The sequence below is a fragment of the Lepisosteus oculatus genome, chromosome 15, assembly GCF_040954835.1.
Source record: "Lepisosteus oculatus isolate fLepOcu1 chromosome 15, fLepOcu1.hap2, whole genome shotgun sequence".
Taxonomy (NCBI): domain Eukaryota; kingdom Metazoa; phylum Chordata; class Actinopteri; order Semionotiformes; family Lepisosteidae; genus Lepisosteus; species Lepisosteus oculatus.
In genome coordinates, this window is record NC_090710.1 from 31338160 (window position 1) to 31364150 (window position 25991).

The 25991-nt window shown below is 42.1% G+C and overlaps 1 protein-coding gene across 2 annotated transcripts in view; it reads left to right on the forward strand.

Annotated features, from left to right (window-relative positions):
• LOC102699248 (probable ribonuclease ZC3H12C) overlaps positions 1 to 25991 on the forward strand; it is a 47795-nt gene continuing 21804 nt past the window's right edge. The window contains exons 1-4 of one of the 2 annotated variants that reach the window (XM_015364123.2): positions 1 to 46; positions 306 to 457; positions 872 to 1013; positions 23061 to 23869. In XM_015364123.2, coding sequence (XP_015219609.2) covers positions 23133 to 23869 — 737 coding nt within the window. In that variant the 5' untranslated portion in view covers positions 1 to 46; positions 306 to 457; positions 872 to 1013; positions 23061 to 23132. Of the gene's footprint in view, positions 47 to 305; positions 458 to 871; positions 1014 to 13276; positions 13383 to 23060; positions 23870 to 25991 lie in introns of those variants that run through there. The other variant, XM_015364122.2, reaches the window with a different exon arrangement.

Consider the following 25991-nt stretch of genomic DNA (forward strand, 5'->3'; position numbering starts at 1 on the left):
GAGGTCTGTTCGGCTTCAAGAAACGGATTCTTACCGCAAGATGGAGGTAGTGTTGAGGGCTGTAGGGCGGCGAAACTCCGCTCTTGTGCTTTTACACGGTGCAGAAAGAGGGCTCCTGCCCCTTTGCGTTTAAGGCGGATTGATTTAGATTTGTGGAGTATAAATAAATAACCACCAGGCAGAAGGTTTTTCTAACAGTGTACTTTAAAAATATCAAACGCCGTAGAGGTCGCTATAATCTTTGTACCGTTTGACTTTTTATTTTGTTCGTTCACGGGCAGATAATGCTCCCTTCTGCACCTCAGGCTCTACTCACAGCATTTGCAAGTTTCCTGGAAAGGCTGAAGCAGTTTGCGCAATGAGAATAAAGAGCATCGTTTACATTTCCTCTTGAAGCATCATGGATCAACTCTTGGAGTATCACGACTGGCTTCCCATCCATGTGCCCTGATGAATGGTGAATATCGCTGCCGCTTGGACTTTGTTCTGCACGGCATGTAAACCGCTGTGGTCTGTTGTGTTGTTGGGTTTGGAGTTAATAACTTTATGGGGCTTTTAAAGATAAAATGTCCTTTGATAGTTTTACGACAGGTGACGGTCACTTGCTACAATTCCTGGATTTAAATTAGGGGCACACGTCGTTTTAATATAAGGAATTAGTTTGCCTGGTAATGACGATTAGATGTTTTTTTAATAGTCGTGGGGGTAACGTAATATATACTGTAGTGTGGCTGTTTTATTCTCTTAGACAAACGGTTAATTTAACACAATTTGATGGCCACAAGACGCTACAATGGCACAGTTAGTAACGTCCCACTTCTTAAATTGAATGTTAAAGGCTGTGTGCGATGTTTGTTAAATCCCGCTGTAGGCCCCTGCTTGGCGATTACAACATCGAGCTCCAGTTATCGAGTGACCCAAAGGAGAACCCCTGCACCCGGGCTGCGGAGCCGCTAGACCACGGTCGAGTCAGTCTTGGCCGAATCCGATCAGGTCCCCTCACTTTTTGAAATGTAAGTCTGCTTCATCAAATTCAGGAGCGCTTCATATACACAGTGGTAGAATAACCATTCATGTGCTTTTCCTTAACCTCCCCGTTTTACGTGACTGAGCGTTTTTCGCCTCACAATTTCAATTTAAAGTTAAGCAGTTTACATTGTAATATATTGTGACGGTGTTACGTTAGACCAAAGTCAGTCAGGCGTTAAATAAGGGGGGTAAACGTACAAAACTCCACGTAGACTCGATTAAATATAGATATTTAATATCTATTTGCGTTTCAAAGCTTGCTGCCGTCATTGTCAGTATTGCTAAAGATGTTGCAACTAAGATTTCAAATGATCTAACCATAATCATAACGAAACTTTCTTTTAACTGCTGGTCCGAGTTCAGATGTCTCTGTGGTTTTAAATGGTGCTGTGCTAAAGAAGGAGGCAAACAAATCGGGTTCGTATGCAAGGATTTTTGTTCTTGAACTGCGGTAATGTAGAAATGTAAATTATCTGGGGCATCGTTTCAGTGAGGGAGTATCTCTTAACCGACCCTAAAAATGGTAGGTTATGAAATTACAAAACAGCATTTCCTTGAGCTCGAAAACCCCTTTTGTACTGCACAGACCATGAGACATTGTCATCAGAAATCGGCATTAAAGAAGTCTGCAAGCTTTTAATACATAATCCAAGGTAAGTTATACCTCCAGTTAATTACTTAGGCCAATATTAATGAAGTTGTAGTCCCACCTACAAATGTGCAATTATCTGATCTCAGTGCAGACAAGGCCAAGTCCTGACTTTTGCAAGTAGTGTTTACACTGGTGAATGCACAGAGGGAGGGAGATATTACTTTAGCAGGGCTGGTCGATACTTTTCTTGTTAGTCAAATCACAAAGAAATTCCCCATACACAGAAGTAAATATTTCAGGAATTTGTGATTCATGGGTGATATAGGGAAATTAAAGGATCTCAGGTGCCAACAGTCATATCACTTTTTTATACAGCATTAATGAACACAAGATTTATTGTATTAAACCAGCCACAGGAATGTCTGCCTGCTGCAAAGTGATAAGGATTATTTTGAGATTTACCTACTAGAGCGAAAATAAAACTGTAGAGTTTTTAAACAACACAAATATAAAATGTCCCTAGATTAATAATAATATCCGTGCTTTCGTATTGTTTAAGCGCTCAAGTTAATCCCTGCTGAGTTTTAGTTTTAGCCTGTTCAGACAGGTTAGAGTTAAATCAGGAACATTCTGGATACTAGGCTACACACAGGATTAAACTTGGCCAAACGTGAGATAGTATTTTAGCTGAGACTATAGGAATCGTATACCTTCTACACCCATACGACGAAGTATAGGTTCAGATGTTATTGTTTTAAAAGTATCTAGATGTTTTGCACTTTGTGTATTCTGCAGGTAACAGGGGGGAAATTAAATGTTCTCCATATCAGTTGACTGCTGCCGACAGCCATCGTGCTCTTAAATTTAATCGACCTGCTCCATTTTCTAACCATGTCTTCCAATTCTGGGTTGTGGAGGATCTGGAGCCTGTCCCAGCAAGAAACGGGCGCAAAGCAGAGTACACCCTGGACAGGCCGCTAGTCCACTGAGGCGCAGACAGACAAACACAGACACACACACTCACACCAGGGACAGTTTTCCCAGAAGCCAGTTAACCTCCCAGCCTGTCTTTGGACTGTAGCAGGAAACCCGCACAAACCTGGGGAGAACATACAGACTCCACGCAGACAGCACCCCATTGCAAGGCAGCAATGCTGACCAATGCGCCACCTGCTGCCCTGAATCTAATCATAATTCTATCAAAGGAAACCGGACCGAAATATTCCCATCTACAGATAAAGATGGGGATGTTAGAAGCTTGTGCAGGAAAAAGGGCCACGCTAGTGACTGGGGGTCATGTTTCTTTTTCCGTTATCAGGCAGCTCAATTTCCAGTGAGGACGCCAGCCATGATAGCCCAAATCTAAGGCACTTCCGTTTTTTTTTTCTAGAACCTACCAAATCAGAAAAATATGCTAGCCTGCTTTGTTCTCTGTCCCATGAATCAGTTCATGCCAGAGAAGAGAACAGAAGAGTGGTGGACAGGTGAACCTGTGCTTGATCCCCTTTTGGGGAAGGCAAGATCCCTGGTAACGCCAAGATCCTTAGCAAAAGACTTGGGAAACTGCCAGCGCTGCTGACTACAGGCACTGAGCAGTGTTGAGTAAACGGTACAGCTCACACCTGAATAATGTAATAATAATAATGTTAATAATAATAATGTTTCTTTATTATCCCTATACAATTTCTTGCATTAGGAATGCGTCTTTTCGCATACCCCAGCTTTTCTCCAGAGCTCGTCCTGGTTTCCAGAGAGTTAATCAGACTAGGGAGCACTGCTGACTAATAGCTAAAAATTAGAAAGAAGGTCTGGACTCGACTGGCTTTAATCTATTGCAAAAATAATCAAATCAAATTAAAATACCAATGCATGGCATACAGCTCTGCTTGTACCTTTTCTGTGGTTGTGACCCACCGTTGAATGTAAGAATGGGATTTTTCTAACGTGAGAAAGTGAAGAAATATAAACATTTTTTTGGCTGGGCTCATTTTAATGTTGAGTGATCTGCAGTGTTGTTGTCTCCCATAAGGGTGTGATCGTTTTTCTTTTTTAACCATTTTACTAGAGGAATAGTGTACTGCTGGGCTCGGAAAAAGTATTTCTGTTCTCACGGATAACTATTCATACTCAATTTCTGATTATTCATTAAAAAAGGAGTTAAGAAAGGGAGGGAGCCTGTGAAGATGTAGCAAGGGGTGGATGAAATAGTACATAAAGCTGTTCAGGGGAACATTATTTCGTTCTGAAGAGTGGACTATTGTGTTAAATACTTGATATGAATATAATTTGGACAACTTTCAAGTGCTGAATATGACTGTGCACTGTTTTTAGCTTGGATAGCTCAGTTAAATATCATAAGCAGAGCTTACGGTGTATCCAACCGAGTTGGTTGTAGAAAGCCAATTCTGTTTGATAATTAAAGCACAAGGTTCTGTAATAAAGAAATAACGTTGTCTCATCTTAAGTTCATGTTTGGATTGCACTGCTCAGTTTCTTTTGTAATGCAGCTGATGGTTGAAAACGATTGCTTTTCCCCCAAATCTTTCTCCCATGTCAGTCTTCCAATGAGCGTATTTATACACCAGCGCTTCTTTGGGCTTTGAGTTGCTTTCACGACTGCTGCAGACAAATATTGCTTCAGCACAGATGTACATCTGGTGTCCAAAACACACACACCTGCAGTGTTTAACATCATAACTTGTGAAAATGTGGACATTGCGGGTGCTGCTTCTTTTATTCTCCTCATTAGGAGACGGATCAGTACATTTTAAAGGATGGTGTTATTTGTCACAAACCAGGAGCCCTAATCATAATACAAATTAACGTTTGTACTTTTAATCAAATTTAATAGTCTAGTCTGTTAGGTTAATTCTATTTAAAATGTCTGATTGTGTTTTTAATACAGTAATGAGTATTTTTTTCACATGGTTTTGTTCTTGTATTATTGTACTATGTAGGAATTAACACTATAAAAAGTGAAACTATTTTGATGATTCAGACAGCTAAATTATAGCTTCAGAGCATTAGGTGGTAAATCCCACTTAATGCAGAAATTATTTGAGAAGGGATGAGCCCTAATCGTGATGATCACATAGAAAAGTATTTTCTTTCAACTTGCCCTTGTAGGTTTTCAGCTTGAATTGTTCAGCAGGAGCAGGAATGCTCAGGCTGTTGTGAGATTCTTGACTGGACGCGTTACTGTTTTATTGGACTCCATCATACCGATAAATTATACCAAGTCATTATTAAGGCGTGGGACGAGTTCTGTAGCCCCAGGTAATACAATTGCAGTCTTGGAGGGTCAGTTTGTCTGCAAGTTTGCAAGCTCGTAGTTGCCTAAATCATGTCATTATTGGCTTAATTGTACCGATTTATCAACTTCTTCGGTTTTAAAAATCCTCAGATACGCTTACAAAGTCAAACCAGCGGACATCTTCAGAATGAACAGTGAAATATGATCCACAGAGAACAAGTGGAAGTTTGTTTAAAACTAGGAACAGGAGGCATGTCCTTACCCAATGTGTAGAGGGAATAGGGCACATGCTGCCCAGCCGTGCTGTTGAAGCCGATACCCAGTCTTCTTAAAAGAAATGCTGAGATCCTCTGATCAATTTACTACGACAACAAAATTGTGTCTCCTGTTGTTTTTAATCTTCTCACGTTCACCGTGCACCAAAAGACTTTTCCGATGCAACCCAGGAGTTCATTAAGCGGGAAAACAGTGCACAATCTTAGACTGGACAAGTCGATCTCCCGGTGTAAATCCAATGAGCATGCACTGTACTTGCTGAGGCAAACAGTGTAGCCTGCGCATCCCAAGAATAGGCAGTCACTCAAAGTGCGTGGAGAAAAGCATCTTAAATGATTGTACAAAGCATGTGGTCAGCTCAAAGGGTCACAGACCTCATGCAGTTATACCCAGAAAGGGACATGCAGCCAAATACTGACTTTTAAACTCGGAACTTCATTTGATTTTGATCCATTATTTGAAATCACTTGGACCTCACTGGGTTGAACGGAGTGTTTTTGCCCTCTAGTTCTTAAGTAATTACTTAATTACTTTTAATTACCACAAAATAAATTTGTAACATATCGTGCTTAACATTCATATTAATTTCATGATCTTGAATACAATTTGCTTGAATGTATTGCAGAAATAAGATTGAACCTCACTTTCCCAATACTTTTGAAGGACACTGTATGTGCAAAGTGCCATTAGTTCTTTTGATATTGCATTAGTCTTACAGTATGAAAAGGCAGGTTTTCTCCATAAATCTCATGAATGACTTTTTGCTTTAGAGTGGAATTTTTTGCTGCCTTTACCTTTTTGGTTGACTAGTGTTAGTTTTGGTGGGTAGCTGCATCAGTGTGCTTTGGCTGCAATCGCAACATTTTGGCTGTGGAGCCTTCTTCGGATGTGAAGGTGCCGGCACCCGAAGGAGGCTGCATGCACAGCCAAAACGTTGCGTTTTCTTTCTTCTCTTTTCAGCACGGAATAAACCTGTTACTTGTTCCCTAACGTTAGTTTGGTCGGTTTCACGTGGGAGAGCAGCCTGTGAAGTCTGTCTCGGGCGCCTTGCCAAAGATCGGCGAGCTCCCGGCACATTGTTTTGGCGATGTTCCCCTGGAGTGCAGATTGTGTGCAACTTGAAAGCAAGTATAGTTAAAACATAATCATGCAAATGTCCCTTGGCCTTTAGGTTTCCAAGCCTTTTCCTGGTTTAAAAAGGCAGAGAAATAAACATTTGATATTACGTTTATTGCATAACTTTTGTGACTCTGCTGTTAATTTATTTGCATATTGGGCTTTATAGCCTCGCGGTATTAAGGCTGGGTGGGAATAAGATTTGAATATCTTGTTTGCGTTCTGCTTTTGGAATGATTTTTTCCATCACAAGTCAAGGTTGTACTGATCTGTTCGAAGGAGGAAATAGAAGCCGATGTTTTCTATTGATGAAACAACAGCGTCGGAAAGTAACCCATCCCACTGAGGGATTTCGTCTGTTCCCGCAGAGATGGGATATGGATTGATGTGTGAGGCTCAATCCTGGTGGCTAGGCAAAGTGACCTGCCAACAAAAGCTTTGGGTCGCTCTTTGACTCCTTCCTCTGTGAGCAGCTGTGATTTGCAGTGGCGGGGAGGGGGGGGAGGGCTGTTTCACTTGAAGGACATTTTGCTTTGAAACCCTTCTAAGTTGAGTGCCGTTTTTGTGATTAACTCGTGTTATCATCATTTTAGCAGCTTTTGCACTGGGCTGTTTGAGAGTATTCTAGTACGATCTTGGGGTGGGGCTTAAATGGAGTTCCACCTGTACTTGAAGCTGTCTGTCCGTCTCCGAGGTGTTCCCGGTTTCCCAGTGTGGGTTTGTCAGGTTATTACCCTGGAGACGGATTCTCCTGGGTGTGGATCTTGATACCTCTTTGTGTAAAATCCGGTAAACATTTCTCCGTGTTCTTTTTTTCCGCCATTTCCCGAGTTTCTGCCACACTTGTGCCAGAACCTTTTCCATCTTTTTTTTTTAATTCAGGCTATGAACCGTGATTCTGTGTATTAATTTTTCCGAAGTACCACAGATTTCAAATGTATGGCAGTAAGGCACAAAGCTGAACGTTTTATTCACGCCCTGTCTGATTGTGTATTCAGAGCAGAGTTTTTGCGTCACACCAAGTTCTGCTTGCTTAGTCAGCTGTGAAGGGCTCCAAACGTGACCGTGACCTGCTGAATAGCTGTGCAAAAGCCAAAATTTACAATGAAAATCTTATCAGCATTTGGCCTAACAGCTGGCACACTCCCATAATGACCTGGTATTTTTAATACAGCTTTCACACTGGAGCCAGACGGTTGGTTAGTTTTGAAGTAAAGGAGCAAGTAAAGGTTAATTCCGCGCTGAGAAAACGGGAAAGAAGAAAGAACTTTTTGGCTGTTGAGGCTTCTCCAGATTGGATATTTCTGAAGATAAGGTCATTGCTGTCTTTCTGGTGATTATATTAGAATTCTGAAATTGTGCAGATCTTGGCTCCATTTTTTTGGTTGTATTACAGACGTAACCTGTTTAGATATAAATCAAACTGATTACACTAGGATGCCGGGTGTCCTGGAAAGTCTCTTTCAGAATGCACCCAAATTCGGACCTGGATCTGTAATTCACAGATACCATTGTTGAGTGTGCACGAAAGTCTTCTTGTGTGTGGATTTTGTTTTTCCAAGCCCAGCAAAGTTAGTCAGCCTGAAGCAGTTGACCTCTCCATCCTTGTTTGATACAGTTTTAAATTTTCCCCTTTGAAGGAAATAAAACAAACGACTCCACCGCAAACCCATGCAATTCTGGAGAAAGCTTTTTAATAAGTCTGAAATAACACCAACCTTATACCGAACAGACTAAAGAACAATTGTTTTCCTTTGTGCTTTCTGCACTGCTACATCTTTATAGGTTCTGTCTGAAGCCTTTGTGAAGCAATTACCCCCATGCAAGGATTAGAATACAATAATTGTCTGATTTCCAAGTTCTTCATGGCTTATGATAAATTGAGTTTATACCAGGTTAACAAGTACTGCTTCTCCCTGCCTGTTTGGGTCATTGTGCAGCTTCCCATTATCATAAACAGGAGCCAAGTCACTTTAGAAACAAGCAGCAGGTGGCTGGGCTCCTCATAAAGGAAACCAAGGAAACAGAGTGTCCGGAGGAATTAGGAGCCGTCCAGAGGCCTTAATGCCCTCTGAGGTCACCGAAGGGCACAGCCTTACTAGCGTGCTGCTGTCAGCAGCGCGGGCCTGCCAGGCTCCCTGCGGGACACGCGTGTGTGCGCTGGCGGTCTGCGTCGCGCCGTGCCACCGCGTCGCAGGAGCTGAAGGTCCGCTTTTGAGGGACTGTGCTGCTGCCGGGGACGGCGAAGCTTTAGGCCTGCGACCTGTGTCGGCTGAGCACGAAAGAGGCGTGCGTGGGTCTAGAATACTACACTGTGCGAATTCTGGGTGTCGAGGAACTGGTGTGTTTGGTGGCGTGTTGATGAATTGATCATTCATAGTTAACCATGATACACTTGAGTGAATGTGTTAGCCTAAGCACTACATTGCTTCAGGAGTGAGTGTGTTGACGGATAAGCCTCAAATTGGGGGATCACGAGACACAACGCCTTTGCGAGTGTTTTTGGGGCAGGTTCCAGTGTGATGGCCTAGGCAGGAGTCTAGTCCCTATAGGCCGTTGGTGACATCTTGGCTGCACAGGGCTACATTAATCCTGGAAGTTAACTGAGTTTTCTTTCTGTGAGATTATATCGACGTGATGATATTCCAGCAGGACAATGTCAGTAGGGTCCAGTTTTTGTCATGTGCACAAGTGCAATGAAATGCTTATTTGCGTGTATGCTCCGATACAGAGACACTAAAGGAATCGCCACAAACGCAGAGCAGCAGCAGCTGCAGCTACAACAAGTAAAATAACATACAACTTAAAAAACAAAGTCAGACAAGCAGTGTGAGAAAAAACACTGTGAGTCAGTGGTGGGGGTAGAGTTCAGTTATCTGACAGCTTGTGGGAAGAAACTGTCTCTGAGTCTGGAAGTTTGTGCCTTTATGCTCCTATAACGCTTACCAGAGGGAAGAGGGAGAAAAGTGAAAAATGTCTGTCACGCCGCCTACGTGAGAGACACAGTTTTCTTGTGAGAGGAGTTTGACAGTTGTGCCATAAATGCCCCTCTTGGAAGACTTGATCCATGTTGAGCACTTGTGGGACGAGTTGGGGTGATGTGGGCTGTCCAGGGCTTTAGAGACCAGGCACCTGCTTGACAAGGTTCCCCCAGGAGGAGTGGGGCAGAATCCCAAATGATCGCATGTGCAGCCTGGTGTCGAGCACGTGTGTCAGATGTGCAGCTCGCCTCGGTTCCACCCGTGGCCACATATGCTACCAGACTGTGACTTTCACAGCTGACCCTGCTGTTGATGGCATATGTTGATCTGCAGTGGGCAATTACTTGCGTCATATCTGTTCAGTAAATTGTTAGTGCTCTTGATTAAAAAAAAAAACAACAACAAAACTGTCAAAAGTTGCTTTTCTTTTGTTTTTACCGACATTTAACATCTTCTTCAATGTTCAGTTTGAATGCTCATGTCTTAATTAAAATATAAAATAAAATAGTGTATTATGTGTAAATCTGCAAAACAGGGCACTAGTGGATAGGGGGGTGAATCCTTTTACGAGGAACTTCATCTATAGAAGTCCAGAGTGTTTGTTGCTGTTTTATGCTAAGTTTGTGTAAAACTGTGTATATGAGACCTCAGCAATGAAAACAATGAACTGTGAAAAAGCTCTGGCAAAATACCACATTTATTACAACATCTTAGTGCCAGTATATATTAGAGTTAAGGATCAACAGCTGTACAACTAAAAGCCCCTTAGAAGATGTTAAAGGCATTTATGAATAGTTTTTTTAATCCCTTTCAGGAAACATAGAGGTTTGCTGCACTCAGTGTAGCAATTGATGTTATTTGAAAACGTAAGCTTCATTGATAGACCATGAAAAATGTTATGTACATTAAGAGTCTTCTACAACAGGTGGAATAACATTACAGATAGCTTAATGTTACAGAGAAATAATGTAGTTCATCGAATAGTGTTTTCATGTTTGCCATTATGTGCTTTTGAGAGAGCTAAGGTAATTACTACAGGTTGCTATTCTTCAGATAAAATTTTTTGGGGGACAAAAAACATTATGTATAAAAAAGTTACCCACAGACTGCATTTCTCCTCACTTTATAGCCTACATGTACTGCACTGTAGAGAGTTTGTCAGTGTTTGAGTTTTTTAATGAAGAGTTTGTGTCTTAAGAGTAAATCTGTGAGTTAAACTAAGACACCCGGTACTTGTACAGTTGTACAGTCTGTATTTGACTTCTTTATTGGCACTGTGAAGAGACAGTTCTACAACAGGTGGAAGTAACGGGGTCAAGTTAGTGTTTGGGAGGCAACAGTCGGGACGTTTAGAGGCCTTGGACTTAAAGTTGTTCACGTGAAATAGTGTGAAGCTTAAAGAATTAAGAACTGTTTGCCTGAATATTTAGTCCCTCAGCTGCAATTGGAGCTCTATTGTGAGGTGATAACTTACTGATTTATTTTTCCTCCGTTTTTCATGAAAGTGGAAGAAAACAGATTTTTCCTAGATTACTCGACTTGACAGCCTTAGTAATGTCCGTCAATCCGGCCTTAACGTGATTCGTGCCTAATCTGTATTCAGTTTGGTGTAAGAAGTGAGGTACATGATAAACCTCATGTACTGTATACGTCCAGAATCGCCTTGCCAGTCTTATCTCCCTGCTTAGCCAGATGGCCAAGATGACTGAATTACATGTGAAGTGTCAGAGATGATCTTTTGGGTCAGGTCCCCCTGCAGTGGTCAGATCTGGAATGCCAGGTGACATTCCAAAGAAACAACAACAAAAAAGAGTGGAAAAGGGTCAGAATGCCGCAGGGTCTGGGGTCTGAATCATCCGTTTCAGCACATAGACTTTGGGAGGCCACCCATGGAAGGTGTCCGTCCTCCTGCCGGCTGGGATGGGGGGATGACACTGGGAGCCTCCGTCGTTTTCCGCACCTCCCCAGTGATCACAGGAACTGGATTCGCTGATGAAGCTGCTTCTCTCGGCAGACAACAGGTCCTTAAGCAGATCGTGGTGGGGGAGGGTCAGCGAGGGCTGCCGATGGTGAATAATCTTCGCATGTGGTGGAGATCTTATTTTTTCTCTGGATAGAAAAGGTAACAGTCTAATAAAGCAGCTTTATTTGGTTTAAATGTTTGAATTAGGAAAACGACAACATTTTCCTCTCCTGATTTAACGTAGCATTGCAGGATAAACCCATTCTTTACTGCCATTGCACAGTATTCAATGTTGTTGTGTTTTGCAATTTGAAATTTATCTGAATTATTTTTTTTTAAAACTTTTTTTTTTCCCTTTAAGAAATGTCTACAGGAATAATCTTGTAAGTCGACTAAAGGATGGAAAAAAATTATAATGTTATAAGAGTTATAATGATTATTTTTTTAAGTTGGTGAAATAATTCAGTCTTGTCCATTTGCTTTAGTATGAGGAAACCAAGTTAGTGTTAACGCAGTTCAAGACCTCTGGTTAATCAAATAGTATAAAACATGAAAATGATATGTTTAGTCCTGCGCTGTGTGTTTCCGGGCATATGTAAATTCAGAAAAAGAAAAATTATTAGGGGCTTAGAGAAGTACCCACCCCCATGTCAGATGATAACACCTGTTTACAGTTGGACAACAGCAGATGGCTTTCAGAATGGCTTGCGCTCAGAGCTGCAGCTTCAATTAAGGAATTGCCAGAAGCCGATGGTACACAAAGCCATGTGATCTCATGAAGCTGGAGGCAATTCAGTGAATACTCAGTTTATAGAGAAATGAGCTGATCACTAAGTCACTTCGCTTGATGTAGATTCCTCACTCCTAGCCATTTAGGCAAAGATGCTCAATTCCGTAAACGCAGGACATGACGTAGTTCAGCGAAATGTGCCCAGTTGCTGCCCATTTTGCTAGAAAAGCCAGCTCCGGATCTGTCGAAGAAGGTTTAAGCCCATGTTTGTGCTTCAGTTTTAGTGCATCTTCATTATTGGTTTTAAAGATGTGTAGAGAGAAGTCTATTTCAGGGATGGCCGCAGCATAAAACTGATTTTACAGGACTCCAAAACTGTTTTTGGATGGTTTATGAACAGTTCTATCACACGATGAATGGGGTCATATCGTAAGCTGTTTCCAGTGCTTTGCACATATGAGCACAGAAAACCCAGTTTTAAATATTGCTGAAGTGTCAAAATTCAAGCAGAAGAATCTTGATAAGTTCAAGGGATGCTAGTCCAACAGTATGCTGTAGTATTTTAGAGGAAGTTAAAACTAGAAGTTTCGTTTCTGGTTACTGTTTTTTATTAACCATTCATTGTTAACTAGTCGGCAAACATTAATAAAATGACTGTAATCATATACTTTTAAATCCTTAAAGTATTGTCCCATGCACGTATTATTTACTTTCAGCCATTTACTTTAAGTTTAAAGACTTCAGTAGTTGTGCTGTTTGTCGCTGGCGATGTGGAAAATCACTGGTAAAAAAACAAACGCATGAAAGCAGACACATAGTATCGCAAAGCTAGAAGCAGTTGCTAGTTTTTTTTTTTATCCAGACCTACTGCCATCTTTTATTCTTAAATACTTTCTTTGGTTTTTTGTTTTTGTTTATAAAGTGCACAAAAAAATTGCACTGGAGAATCCGCAATACTTTTCACATAATCCAGGTTATTGTTTCTGCGACCCAAAACAAAGAGGAGAGTCTGAAGTCCGCAACAAGCCAGGTGTTTCTTCCTGGCGGTCTGCTCCCTAATGACTTGAGCCCTAATGTAGCAGCTGCCTGCTAGTGCCTTTTGTTTGGCCCTTTGTTGGCGCACACCCCTTGTTGATTCGCAGGCCGCCCGGGATAGACCTTTGTAGTGACAGCGACTTGCTTATCTTAGAATCCTCCAGGCCTGATGTGAGACGAGGAGTGGGCTTGCATCTGCCTGCACAGCTCATTGTGAGGCAACTCTGCTCCCATTGGCCGAAAGAGGCCACTCGCTAATGGGGGAAGCATAGACATTGTAGCTCCATCTGTTCAGCTATTCATTGTTCCACTCGCCTGCCTTGGAAGTCTGTGGTACAAATTGTATCGGGGAGTTGGTGCTGGAGACCACTACAAAGAAGCCAATGTCGGTGTGCTTTCCTGCTAATGTAAGTAGTTGGGATTTGGTTCAGATGTAGACAAAGCAGAAGACCAAGGGACGGGTGTTTTCCTCTCTCGCATCTAAAGCAGTAAAGTCAAGTCAACAATCTTGAGTTTTCAGACTCACAGCAGCAATAAGCCGCGTTGCTTCTTCGGGGACGCTTTCTTAGGATTGTGTTTTTTATTTCACGGAGACGGTGGTAAGTGTAGATTTCTACTCGGGTCGGTCCTTTGTGTGACTCGTGTAAAATTCTTTTTTCCACCCATTGCATTGAAGAATGGGACATTTCTGCTTTTCGAGGTGAAATGCATGCATGCATGCACTTTTTGCATGATTTTGAAAATTCTATTGCATTCAATGAATAGAACGTGTTATTTTTGTATGTATGTACTTTACTTGAGTAGTACAATTAAAAGGAACTTCATCTAAATATTTTTCTTATGTTACTTGTCAGTTCTACAAATAAATTATTTTCATTGCATTCAGAATTCTGTTTCTACCTAGGAGTGTAGCATGTGGCCAAAGAGCTAGCAGTTACACAAGGCAGTTTTAATCATCCGTTTAAGCTGCAAAAGCAGCTATTAGTGCTGTGGAGCTCAATATGTTCAGACGGATTTTTGCTGTTCCAAGACCACGTGAAGGCAGCTAAAATATGTCAAATTAAATCTGCTCTGTCAAAGCTAACGTATGTAAGCCCCTCAGCAACAGTGGCTAAAACATGGAGTTAAAAAAAACAAAGAGCTCATGATACTGGAGATATTACAAAAGGGGCTACTAAAGGGTTAAATAGAGGTTCTTCTTTGTGTCACATGGTCCATTGTGCGAGCATATGCATAAGCCTATTGAAAGTTTTTAGAAGATGGGCAGGCCACCAGTTGCTGGTCCCCTGTGGTTCCAGTAGACATCTGTTGCCCTCTTGGCATTAGCTGATCAGTTCAATGGGACCTCCCTCCTTTGTTCTAAGCCCCAATGCAGACAACAGACCCTTTGCACTACAATAGTAATTAAACCTACAGGGACTTGAGCAATAGGCATTTGTTACATATTCATTATTACTCCTCTCTGGCAAATGTGGTGAATTTCTACTGGGACAAGTGGTGCATCATTCAGCTGAAAAACCTTGGCCCGTCTGCGGACCGAAAGCGCGTGGTTACGGTTTCCGAGCTAGGAGATGGGTGTGGAAAAACGACGTCTGAAAAATCGAACATTTCACTGCAGCAAGACAAGAACATAAATCCGAGCAGCTTGCCTGAAAACGTGCTAACTGTTGTCCTGAAGACGGAATAATTGGAATGGTATGCAGATCAACGTTTTAACAGTACAAAAAATGTTGTGGGGTTCTTCAGACGTTATGACACTATCGAAACAATAAAGTGGTGAGAATAAAGGCTTCCTATTATCATCTGATTTACAAATAAGTAATGCTTTCACAATGTCATTCAAAACTGCGGTGGGCCAGGGAAAAGATGCACATTGTGGGGTTAACGTTCGTTTCGATCTGTGTAGACGTTGTTTTGTAGGAGAGGGAGTGTGCACGCTCAGGGTCTTTCTCTGCTTGTGCCAGCTCGCATCACCCCTCGTCACATGTTCTCTCATGCTGCCCATGGCCGTGCCTGTCGGTGCTGTGCTGCTGTGTCTCTGGATTCGAGCTGGGCTTGCATGCTTTCAGTGGCTCAAAAATAAGGCACTGGAGTACAAAACAAATGGATCAGGTTCTACATCAGCGGTTTTGGTCTGTTAGTTCGTGCTGTATGTTCACTTGCTTTTAAAATGATGTTCGTAACCCAGGGAATGCATGAACAGGGTGTAGGATCTGCTTTAAAAACCCATCTTTGGGACACTTTGTAGAAGTCACTCCATGGGTAGATCTAATTCTTAATGCTGGCTACTTGGCATTAATTGACTCTCAATATATGATCTGATAAAGCAAGCTGTCCTGCTCCTGTTGTTAATTGGCATGGGCTTTTTTTCCATCTTTCATATTTGTCTGACATTTTTCCAGTCTTCTAACTCGATAATCTTCTAAAAACCATAGAGTTTTAAATCTTCTGTTGAATGACATTTTGTGTTACATTTAAAAAAAAAAAGTAATAGTAGGATCAAGATTGTTCGTACAGGTTTTATCATCTCTTTTTCCATCTTACAGAGGTGTGATGAGTGCATAATACATTCAGCTATTTCCTCCAATGTGAAAGAACATCGCAAGTAAGAACTGATTTGGAATCCTTTCACTGCCATGCACAGATGGGTCCCAGATATTTGGCTTTGTAAGCGATGGAAATTATTTGGGAATTATGCATGCATCTATTCTGTATGGGTAGATCTGTCAAACTGTTGCATTGTGTTTAGCAGATTTTATTTTTTTCCATCATTATATGGATAAAGGTTAGTGTCCCTATATTAAGGAGGAACTGCATTGTTATTGCTGTATTTCACAGTTGATGAGTGCGTTTCTATCACGCAGTGAAAGTAAAATGTACACAGTAATGTGTAAACCCTCTAATGTACATCAGAAAATAGAAGCAATGTCCAGGTCTGCACAGCTCCATATTCTGTGAATCAGAACAAGGCAATAAAACCTCCAGTGACATTAAGCGGCCTCATTACATTGTAAACAATCTCTTTTAATCCAGTAAAAATATTGCTCTCAACTGTTTGATGTTAGTCAGTACAGTGAACGATCAGGAAGGACTACCTAACCTCACAACTCTTGCGAGTTCTCGACAACATGGCGACCCATAGACAGTTTTCACGAAGTTCATGATTTTGAGCTGAATTCAGAATTTGTTACATTGTGCGATACCATTGATTTATTTGTTATCAAGATTTAATAACCGGTTTGAGAAATTGTGATTGTAGTCCCCCTTTAAATAGTTAAAACTATCTCTGCATAACCAATAAAGAACAGGTTTGTTGCCTTTTTCCTTACAACTTTATCCAGTACAAATTTGGAATTGGTATTTTTCTTTCTAAGAAAAGGTTTTTTTTTTCCAAATAATAACGGAAAACTGTGGTATTTTTAATTTTGGTGTAATTCATGTAGAACCTGTCTACTTTTACCATCTCGCATCTCTAGTCCACATTTATCTCTTTGTGATGATTTCCAAACTACAAGCCTCGCATAAAAGGAAAAAGTTGACCCAATGCCTTTATCTGTATGACTTCAGATCTTTAAAGGTTTTGATCTTTGACTTTGATTCGGTTTTCTTGATGTTACTCAACACACTTTCAACAATTTACTCTTTTTTTCATAAGGCCGACGTGCTCTTACAGCAATGTTCACTGTATCTTCAGTCTCTGTTCATTTTTATCTCTAGACAATTGTACTAAAGAGTCTATGGGAATAGCTCGATTTGCAATTTTTTTTTGTTATAGTTTGTTCATAACAAACCTGCCACAGAACCTGCAAGAAACCTGCAGGATTTAGACCATCTGGGTTTAGTTTTCTTATTTAGTTATGGTCTATCACTGTCCTTCAGGCTTCAAGCTATAATGTGTTTGCTTATAATCCATGAAGTGCTGTTATCAAAAATGCAGGCGAATGAAAGTGAGCTTTTCATATATGGAAATGTTTCCATGTTATTGAAGATACAATAACAGATGATTTCCTGTCCCAAAAGACCCAGGACCTTGAAGCATCGCTCTGTCTGACGACTGAAATGAAATGAATGACTCAGCTGAGCGACTGAAATGAAGAGGGGATCTATAAGTTGTCGACTGAATAGTTGTTGCCAGTCGGAGCGCACAGCAAGGTCTGTGGAACAATAGTGCAGCAGCACCCAGATTGCTTTGGCAGCTGCTTTGTTCAGAGGGGGGAGCCAGACACACTTGAGCCCCTGCCTCTTTTGTGGTCTTTTGTGAGGACCAAATTATTCCTTCACTGTCATGGCATTCATTGGGGACATGCTGAAGCAGCAGCAGCTTAGCAACAAGGGGCGCGTTGCTAGGCAGCTCCCTATCCAACTCATTTGTCTTTAATAGGTTTCAGTGAGTGTGTGCTGAAGGCCAGAGCACACCATGCATGCCACATCTTCCTGTGCTGCTACTGCTCCTGGTTCTTCAGTGATACTCGGATAACTTTCTCGCAATGTTTCTCTCTCCCCCTCTCTCTGGAAATGAAATGCTGAGCACTTTAAAGCCCTGTTAATCTCATCAGTTTGGACACATTTTAGGAGAGTGTTTCCTTCTTATACAAGAGGAACAGAAGAGGAAGTGTGCTACAAAGTGCGCAACGTGGTGCACCTTGGTTTTGTAAAAATGTGTTGATTTATTACTTGGAACCTAGAGGCAGGGGAAGTGGAAAGTGGCTATTGGTTTTGATGCCGTACAATATCATTCTGAAATACTGAGATGTGGCAGCAGGTTAAATTTAACCTTTTTCAAAGAAGATAAAGAAGACCCGACCATTGTTGTTTTGCTAATAAGAACAAGGATTATTAACTCCTCCACATTCTTTACAGAAGTGTTACATTTGAAAAAAAGAATGCTTTGTTGAATCTTTCAGAAAGCCAGTTCCACTGTTTCAAACAAGCATTGTAAGACATTATAAGAATGCAAATGTCCAAATGATTGAAATTAGGTGTAAATCTGTCTTCCAGTGTTTTACACCAACATTATACTATTTATTCCTTCAGCTAAACCCACATGAGATGTACTAAATCAGAATTGAAACGGACATTAAAATAAACCCAGACAAGTACAATTTAGGTGACATACTGTTACCGTTCCATGATTGGACTGCGCTGAAGATGCATGTTTGGGGTACATCTATTGACAGAAAAGGTAAACGATGAGATGACCTTCGCTTGACGGAGTTAAAATTCCTTTAGTTTGGTTTGTGAAGTCATAAGGGTATTTTCATTTTAATTGTGCGCTTTTGAGGCTTTCGTGCCAAGCGGATAACCGTCCATTGGAAGTGTATTCATTTTGAACAAGTTTTTAACTGAAATTGAAGACTTATGACATTTAATATCATCACAGAAAATTGTTCATGTTCATTTCAGCACAGCCGAAGATTTTACAATTACTTTCGCTATAAACGTGGGCTCAAGAGAATTAAACCATTATTTTTTCACAATTTATAAAATAAAGCATCAGACTAAGAATTTAGACTTAGAAAAGCGCTCTCAGATGAACCCCTTTTCTAAATAGAAATAGAAACCCCATAAGTAACTGTAGCTGACGTTTCTGTTTGTGGAGTTTGAAGTTATTGTTCTCCTTTATATATAGAATCATACACCTTTTAACTTGAGTCCACATATAGCGTAAACTATAATGTTTAAATGTAAAAATATCAGTAATACTTGAAATGTAAAATTGCATTTTTAATCCGTAACATTATTTTAAAATCTCTCCCTCTTGCAGAACATTCTGCTGTACATTACATGAAAAAACGCATCGTCAGCAGTCCATGCATAATGTTAATGGAATAATCAAGTGAGCAGAAAGTCTTTTTGGATTGGGTCTAGATACACTATACTGTTACTCCTAATATTTAATTGTACAACTGCAAGACCTAACTAACATCAATAGATTTTAGTGAAATAGGGTCCTTTTGAAGAATTACCGAGCATTAAAATCTCTTCCAAATGTAGGGAGGAAAGCCTACGATCATGTCTAAGATCAGTCCGATCAGGTAGATAAGGTTTGTTTCGGGGCCTCTAGAAATCGCAGGAAAATAGGTGTAGTGCTGGAAGAAGGTGTTCTCAGCGTATTACATCAATTCTTTTGAGGAAAACTTCTGTTGAAGTGAAAGACAAAGTGTGCTTTAGGCTTTTAGATACCAGACTGTCACAAGCTCCTCTCATAAAACCGAACCCCTCCATCCTGTTTATGTCTAGTGTAGCTGCAGTACCATTGCTGTACCATTGCTGGTTTCACAGCAAGGCATCTGGGAGAGCTCCAATTAAAATACCTCAAGTTTCACTGCCCACCGAACAGCAGGGGCATATTAAATGGAAGATCTTGAAAGTTCAAGATGCCACCTCTCTGTTCTGTAATCCTTTTGGTCATCTCTCCTCAGTACTATGATAGCATGTTGGGTTTGTATTCATTAGAGAACTGTTCTTCTGTTGCCCTGCACTAGTTTAGTTTGCTGTTGATGTCAGTGTGATGCTTTATCTTTCACTGGTCGGTTTAGCAGTAATACCCCGTTGCTACAGTGTAAAAATAGCGCCCAAAAAACCCCAGCCTCTGCCACATGGAAACCTTTAGTCATAAAGAAGTTACTTTTTCTTTAGTGTAAATAAAGTGCCATCATTTTCGATGCTTAATGTTTGTATCGCCCTCTCTTTTTCGGTCTATTGCTCCTGCAAACAAATATATGGGTCCGTTGGTAATTTAGTGCTGGATTCGCAACTGGAGGAAACTAGTGGTCGTCGTTGCTGAATTGTGACCCGTAGCTGAAAGATAAGTTAGAATTCCCTGCTTGAGAATCGAAGCGCTCAGATGGAGATCATTGCTCTGTTAAAGGCCCTGGTAGCCTTATGTAGTTCAGTGCGTTTAATGTGTTTTGACGTATGTTTTTATAGTACAAAATGAGATCGAGAGATTAGGCAGGAGAGGCTGCAGCAGGTTTTTTTTTTGTTCTGAAGCCCTAAAGCCCCGAAGTCATTCTGAGATGAACCGTTCCGTTTTAGCGCGGAGGATTTGCTCCCACGTTTCAATGTGAAAACGCCTCCCTAAAAATCCAGCCTTACCAGAACAGGTTTAAAATGAACATCAGCTGGGGGTCTTGAGCACTTTAAAAGCCATATGAGCACTACCCAAAACCCTACACTCCAGCCCTGTGGGAAGAGTGTTGAGAGGCGTTATCCCACACCGTCGGGGCATCATCTGCTGGTAGTGAGTGAGATTAGGAACCCCTGAGAGGGGAGCAGCACGGCCAGTCGTGCCCAAACGGTTCACTTCATGAGAAAAGTTATCATGTTATACATCAGTCAGATCTGCAGTCCAGGAAGTTCTAAAGCAGCGGAGGATGTGAAACCCAGAGAGCGAATGGAGAAATAGTTTAGTATTTAATGTACAGTACGTTCACATACATGTTTGGTTTCCAAGTGAGGCTTTTAGCTGCATCGAAGGATTGCCCTCCATGAACGCATTTATAGAAAGGTGTTTCAGCAGAGGCTACAATATGTGTTTTCGTATGGTTCCAGTTTTTAATATTGAGGGTATATTAGTCAAAGGACAAATGAGAAAAGTTCTTCAAGTACCGTCTTATCACAGAAGGCACTCAATCAAGAGAGTGCCGAATGTGATGTCATAATTAGGTGTCTGCTACTGTGTCGTTTCACCAGAGAATCTGTTCCCTTCTGCTGTAAGTGTCAATCATTGTTTTTTCTAAAATCAGCTGCTCTTATTGGATTATTGGAAGTGCTGTTGTCTGAGCCTCTTATTTCTATTTCTGCTTTTTCCTTCCCCTAAGATTTAGAAGGTTTTCAGTCTTGGTTGACGTCTGTTCCTTTTTTTTTTCTCTTTTTACTTTCCAATCCTTGAAAACAGAATCCACATTTTGAAAACACTGTACGTGGTCTCAAATCATCTGGGCTAAGCAGAATTGGCACTGTATTATTCTAGGCTGTGATTGTCAATTCTCCTTTTCAAACTTCAGTAACTTGATTCTGAAATGTTGAAACATTTATTTACAAAGTGTTTTTCTTTTTCATGGTTAGATTCATTGAATGTTTAATCACCCTATTTTTTCAATGTATTCTCATATATAAATGACATTACCATACACTGACTGAGCTGTTGTATTCCTAAGCGATCCAGTGTAATGTGTGTGTGCGTAGCAGGGGAAGAGCCAGAGCTCCAGCTGAGAGGTCGAGAAGGGTGCGGTTATACAGTTTAAGTGTGGAAGTGAAGGTCGACCAGGTAGAGAGAGACTGCGGTTCAAGGAGGGCCCTGAGGTTGTCATCCCTCCACTTTTGTGAAACTGCTGTGGGATTTTTAAGACTCGCAGGCGGTCGGGCCCCCAGTTTAACATCTTAACATCTTTAACATCAAACGACAGTATCTCCTCCAGCACGGTAAAACACGGGGACACCGGTTTGAGATTTCCCCCTGGAGAGTGAAATTCCTCTTGCTGGTGTGTCTCCACCCCTTCCTAAGCATCCCTAATGACTCACTGGGTGGTCTGTGGCCAGAATCTCATCCAGTTGCTTCTTTAACAACCTGGACAACATAGTCAGCGTGAGGGAGAGATCTGGGGCTCCTGCCAGCAGCTGGTTTCTCTCGCTGTAACAGGGGATTGCAACGGAGAGCCTCTAGCTCCTGGGGAGCTGGGCTGGTAAAGTGGTCAAGTCTTGGCTGTAGGAAAAAATAGCATCTTTTGCAAGAAATCTCAAACTCTTAGCTATAGGATCTAGAGAACCAAGCAGACCAGCCGGTTGTTGTGTCCCTGAGAGCTTCAGTTCAGTACTTTACTGCCACGGCTCATCGTTTCGTCGAGCTCATGCCTCTGCAATCGAAATATGCAACATAAAGCCGATAACAGACAGCATCCACCCAGCATTTTCACAAACCATCCTCAACATCCTTGCAGACTTGCAGTCTTGCAGACTGAGGTTGAGTCCAAGAGTAGATGGAATCCACTGGGAGCTTAAAAAATAATAAAGTAAAAGAAGACTGAAATAGAGAAAGTGAAATGGCAACAGGCTGAGGGCCTAAATAGGCTGTCTGAGGGGATGTACCATTGGGTGAGTCTGACCTAAACCTGGTATTTGCGTCCTGTATTGACCAGGTCCTACAGTAAATGTGTGTGACCATCAATTTCCCTACGGGATTAATAATGTCTTATCTGGAGAACCTGCCCAGGGAAACTGCCACGATACCAAAATCAAATGCAAAATGCTGCTTTGAATCCTGTGAGATCTGAAGGTGTAGACCTCATCTTCCAGTATTTATGGACAAAGGGCTCTGTTTTTTTCTTTTTGGCCTCACTGTGCCAGTGTCGCATAGTGCTGGTTTTGTGCATTCCTCCTCTGTGCCGACTTGAGATTTGTGTTTGCACTGGGGTTAGGACAGCTCTGATCCAGCACGGAGCAGCCGCCGATGGGGCCTAACTAGGTTGAAGCAGCGTATTGTGTGTATTGTAGAAGAGACCAGTGTGAATGGGGATTTTTTGCATGAAATGTTTTCCTCTGTTTCAAGTCCAAAATGCGTCTTCTCGTACTGTGTTCCTAATGCCCATGTTTGCTTGTGACATTTGGGGTTATTTCTCACTGTGGTTTTGATCAATGCCTCTACATTTGAATAACCAGAAGTAAAACTTCTTTCACCTTTGCTGAAGACTAACGAGGTTCACTGTTAAACTGTATGACCATAAACATACGAATTTGAGTTCAAACTTTTGAAGAAGCAGTAAACTTTTTTTTTTTTACGCAGACATTTGTGCTTTCGGAGAAAGCACAATAAACCTCCTTCCAAAGTAGATTTTTTTTATTCTTCCTTCCCGAGTACTCGGGGGAAGTACAAGGTGCTGTGTGACAGGTATGGTTTTCAATAGGAATATGAAGTGTTACTGGGTCAGGAAAAGGTAGCAATTTAAGATCAAATGAGTCGAGATCTAGGGAGAGATCTGTTTTCCTGAAGTAATCCAAGGCCGCACGCGTTGCTAGGATCAGAGAAGCTGCAGTTGAGAGTCTTGGCAATACTGAGTCTTTGTCCTCGTTGATGTGTTTCCCAGGATTACCGAGCACTTTACTTCCAAGAGCAGAGCAGCACCGGAGGCGAGGACCCGGATGAATGCGACAGCTTCATGGGCTTGAAGGACCACCTGGACGATGCAGTAGAGGGCTTCCTGGACCTGGGTCTGGAATTGGACTACCTCCATGTGGAAAGCACGCACCGACAGGCTGGCGTGAGCGCCCCCTGGACCCCGCGAGAGCAGCCTGTGATGGACAAGGTGGAGGCGGGGGCCGGGTCTGCGGAGGAGACCTGCAGCAGTTCCCTGGGGGACTCGGAGGACGGCGCCGGCTCGGACAGCGACGCGGAGCAGCTCCGCAGCGCCGGGGAGCCGCCGGGTGGCGGGTCCGCGCACCGAGGCCACCGGCAGCTCTGCCGCTCACCGTGCGTGGAGCCGCTCGCCCGGGGCCCGCCGGATTTATCGCCGGAAAACAAGCCCCCAGACGCGCTCAGGGAGTATCAGACCAAAATGGAGTTTGCGCTCAAGTTGGGGTACGCAGAGGAGCAGGTGCAGCTGGTGCTGAACAAGCTGGGCCCGGAGGCGCTGATCAACGACATCCTGGGGGAGCTCGTGAAGCTGGGGAGTAAGTCCGAGGCGGAGCAGGGGGGCGGTGCGGCCTCCGCGGCCTCCTCCTCCTCGTCGTCCTGTTCTTCCAGCTCGTCGTCCTCCTCCTCCTCCTCTTCCTCTTCTTCCTCCTGCGCGTCGTTATCGCTGGCCGACAGCTCGGACCCGCTGCCCAGCGCGGAGGCGGCGGACGACAACGACAACTTAAGGCCCATCGTCATCGACGGCAGCAACGTGGCCATGAGGTGAGGAGTCCTCCGGACGCCTGCCTGCCTGCGGAAACGAATCCGAGGGGGCCGCGGTGTCGATCGGAACACAGCTCGTCTCCACTTTTGTCCTTTAAAAGTCGTCTCGGTCTTTCCGTTTTTACCTTTAACGCGTTTGAAGGAAACAAGTATCTGTCCCGTTTTAAAATACCCTTGAGCTCGTCAAACATCTCAATTGCAGGCCGACGTGATCAGGCCACTTTTCTGATCTTCGGATTAAGTTGTTTTCAGTGCTAACCAGAAACCGTTCGGAAGTGTTTTGCAAACGTCAGAATTTCCAGGCTTCCTTTTTTTAAGCTGATCATGTTTTTGTGTCATGAGACGAGCTTAGGCAGTAATCAAGGAGTGTGTTTACAACAGGCAAGATTGGAATTTATTTTCTGATGAAAACCAAACGGTTTCAGATCTAAACGTGTGTGGTAACGTGTACCTTAGAGGTAGGGTGCTGCTGTGCGAGATGAAAACGATATGCTTGCTGCCCTCGGGAACCTTTTGGGAAGTCCTACAGCGCCTACCCTGTAGTGTTGGATGGTACTGAAATCGTGTTTTTTTTTGTGGCAAATATTGAAATTTGGTGTTTTGAAAGTAGTTTTGGGGATGCCTCCTGAGCTGCTCGTCCAGTAAAGGGGCTTGTCTGAGCTCACCTTTCTGATCTTGGGTTTGAGCCTGGGTCACATCTACTGCCAGCTGCTGTATGATCAGGATTACTCAAGCGGCAGGTCGCAAACTGAAAATATTTAGTTTGATATAAATATCTGTTATTTGTGATACTTAGGAGCTGCACAGTAAGTCTAAACCTGGTTGAGAATTAATAAAATAAATCTCAGAAATGGCGGACCAGTTGCATAGCAAGTTTCTTGCATAAGTAATACGTGTTTCAGCTTTGCTTTGATATACTTCTCCAAATAAATTCCTACAGGATAGAGAGTAGAAAGGATAATCACACTCAGAAGATAGCATTGTGCTACTTAGCTGTTAAAGCTGCATAATTGAGACCTAAGGAATGAGTGCAGAGTGAAACAAAATTAAAACTGACCTTTTATTTTCTGATACAGCTGGTAGCACTTTTATAAAAAAGATGGGTGTGGTAAGAGTAAGTGATGATAGAGCAGGGCTGCCAGTGTAGGGTTTTAAGGCTGTTTTAAAACAAAATCACACTTGCAAATGAAATATCAAAATAGCTTCATATGTTACAGCAGGTTTATTGCAGTCACATTGCTGCGCTGTACTGAGCCACAACAGTGTGAACAGACAGGTTTTATCTGTGGATAATTGTTTTCCAGACACTGTCCATACTTCACTTTGTTTTACTCAAAATACAGAATATTTAGAAGCTTTAAGTTGTGCACTTGTTCATGTGGTTCTCTGAACAAGGGTAAAAGTTATATATGAATATTTGTCATCTCGGGGGAGATTAAATGAGTTTGGTCCTAGTCTCTGCCTTGCATAGACATAAGCACAGTCCAAACCAAAGCTCAGCCAGTACATCAGCAAGAGAACATGACCGCAGTGACTGCACAAAGGCCAGGGAGTTTCGCTGCATGCCAGATGGCTGATAACGGTTTATAAATAGATCCAAATTTCCCTCTTTAAGTCTTGAGTTATCAGGTTGCAACTTGTGATAATAAAGTTTGAGTAATGACAGTATTTGAACAACAATTTTTAAGGAGCAAGAAATAACTGAGCTCCAATGGTTAGACTCACGGTATATTTCATATTTTGTTGTTGCATCTTGAGAATGAGGGAGTCTTTTTATAAGAGGAATGGACTGACGTTCTATATTTTAAACCTTTTTTTAGCTAAGTCCTTGTAGCTTTTAATCTGTGCAGTGTGATCAGTCACCAAAAAGAAAAGCTTGGCTCACTTCTTTACCTGCCTGCACTGTGTACAGCATGTCATAGAAAATAAGCCCCTTTTACATGCAGCTTTTCAGACATGCAGCTGCTTCTCCTATTTTGATTTTGAAGAAGATACCTGCTGAATCAGTGCATCATTCACATCACATTCAGACACACAGTAATTTATTTTATTCATGGTTACAGAGCCCTCTCTCAATAGCTTTCCTCAGTGAAAGAACTTAGCAAGGGTAGCTTTTTTCTGG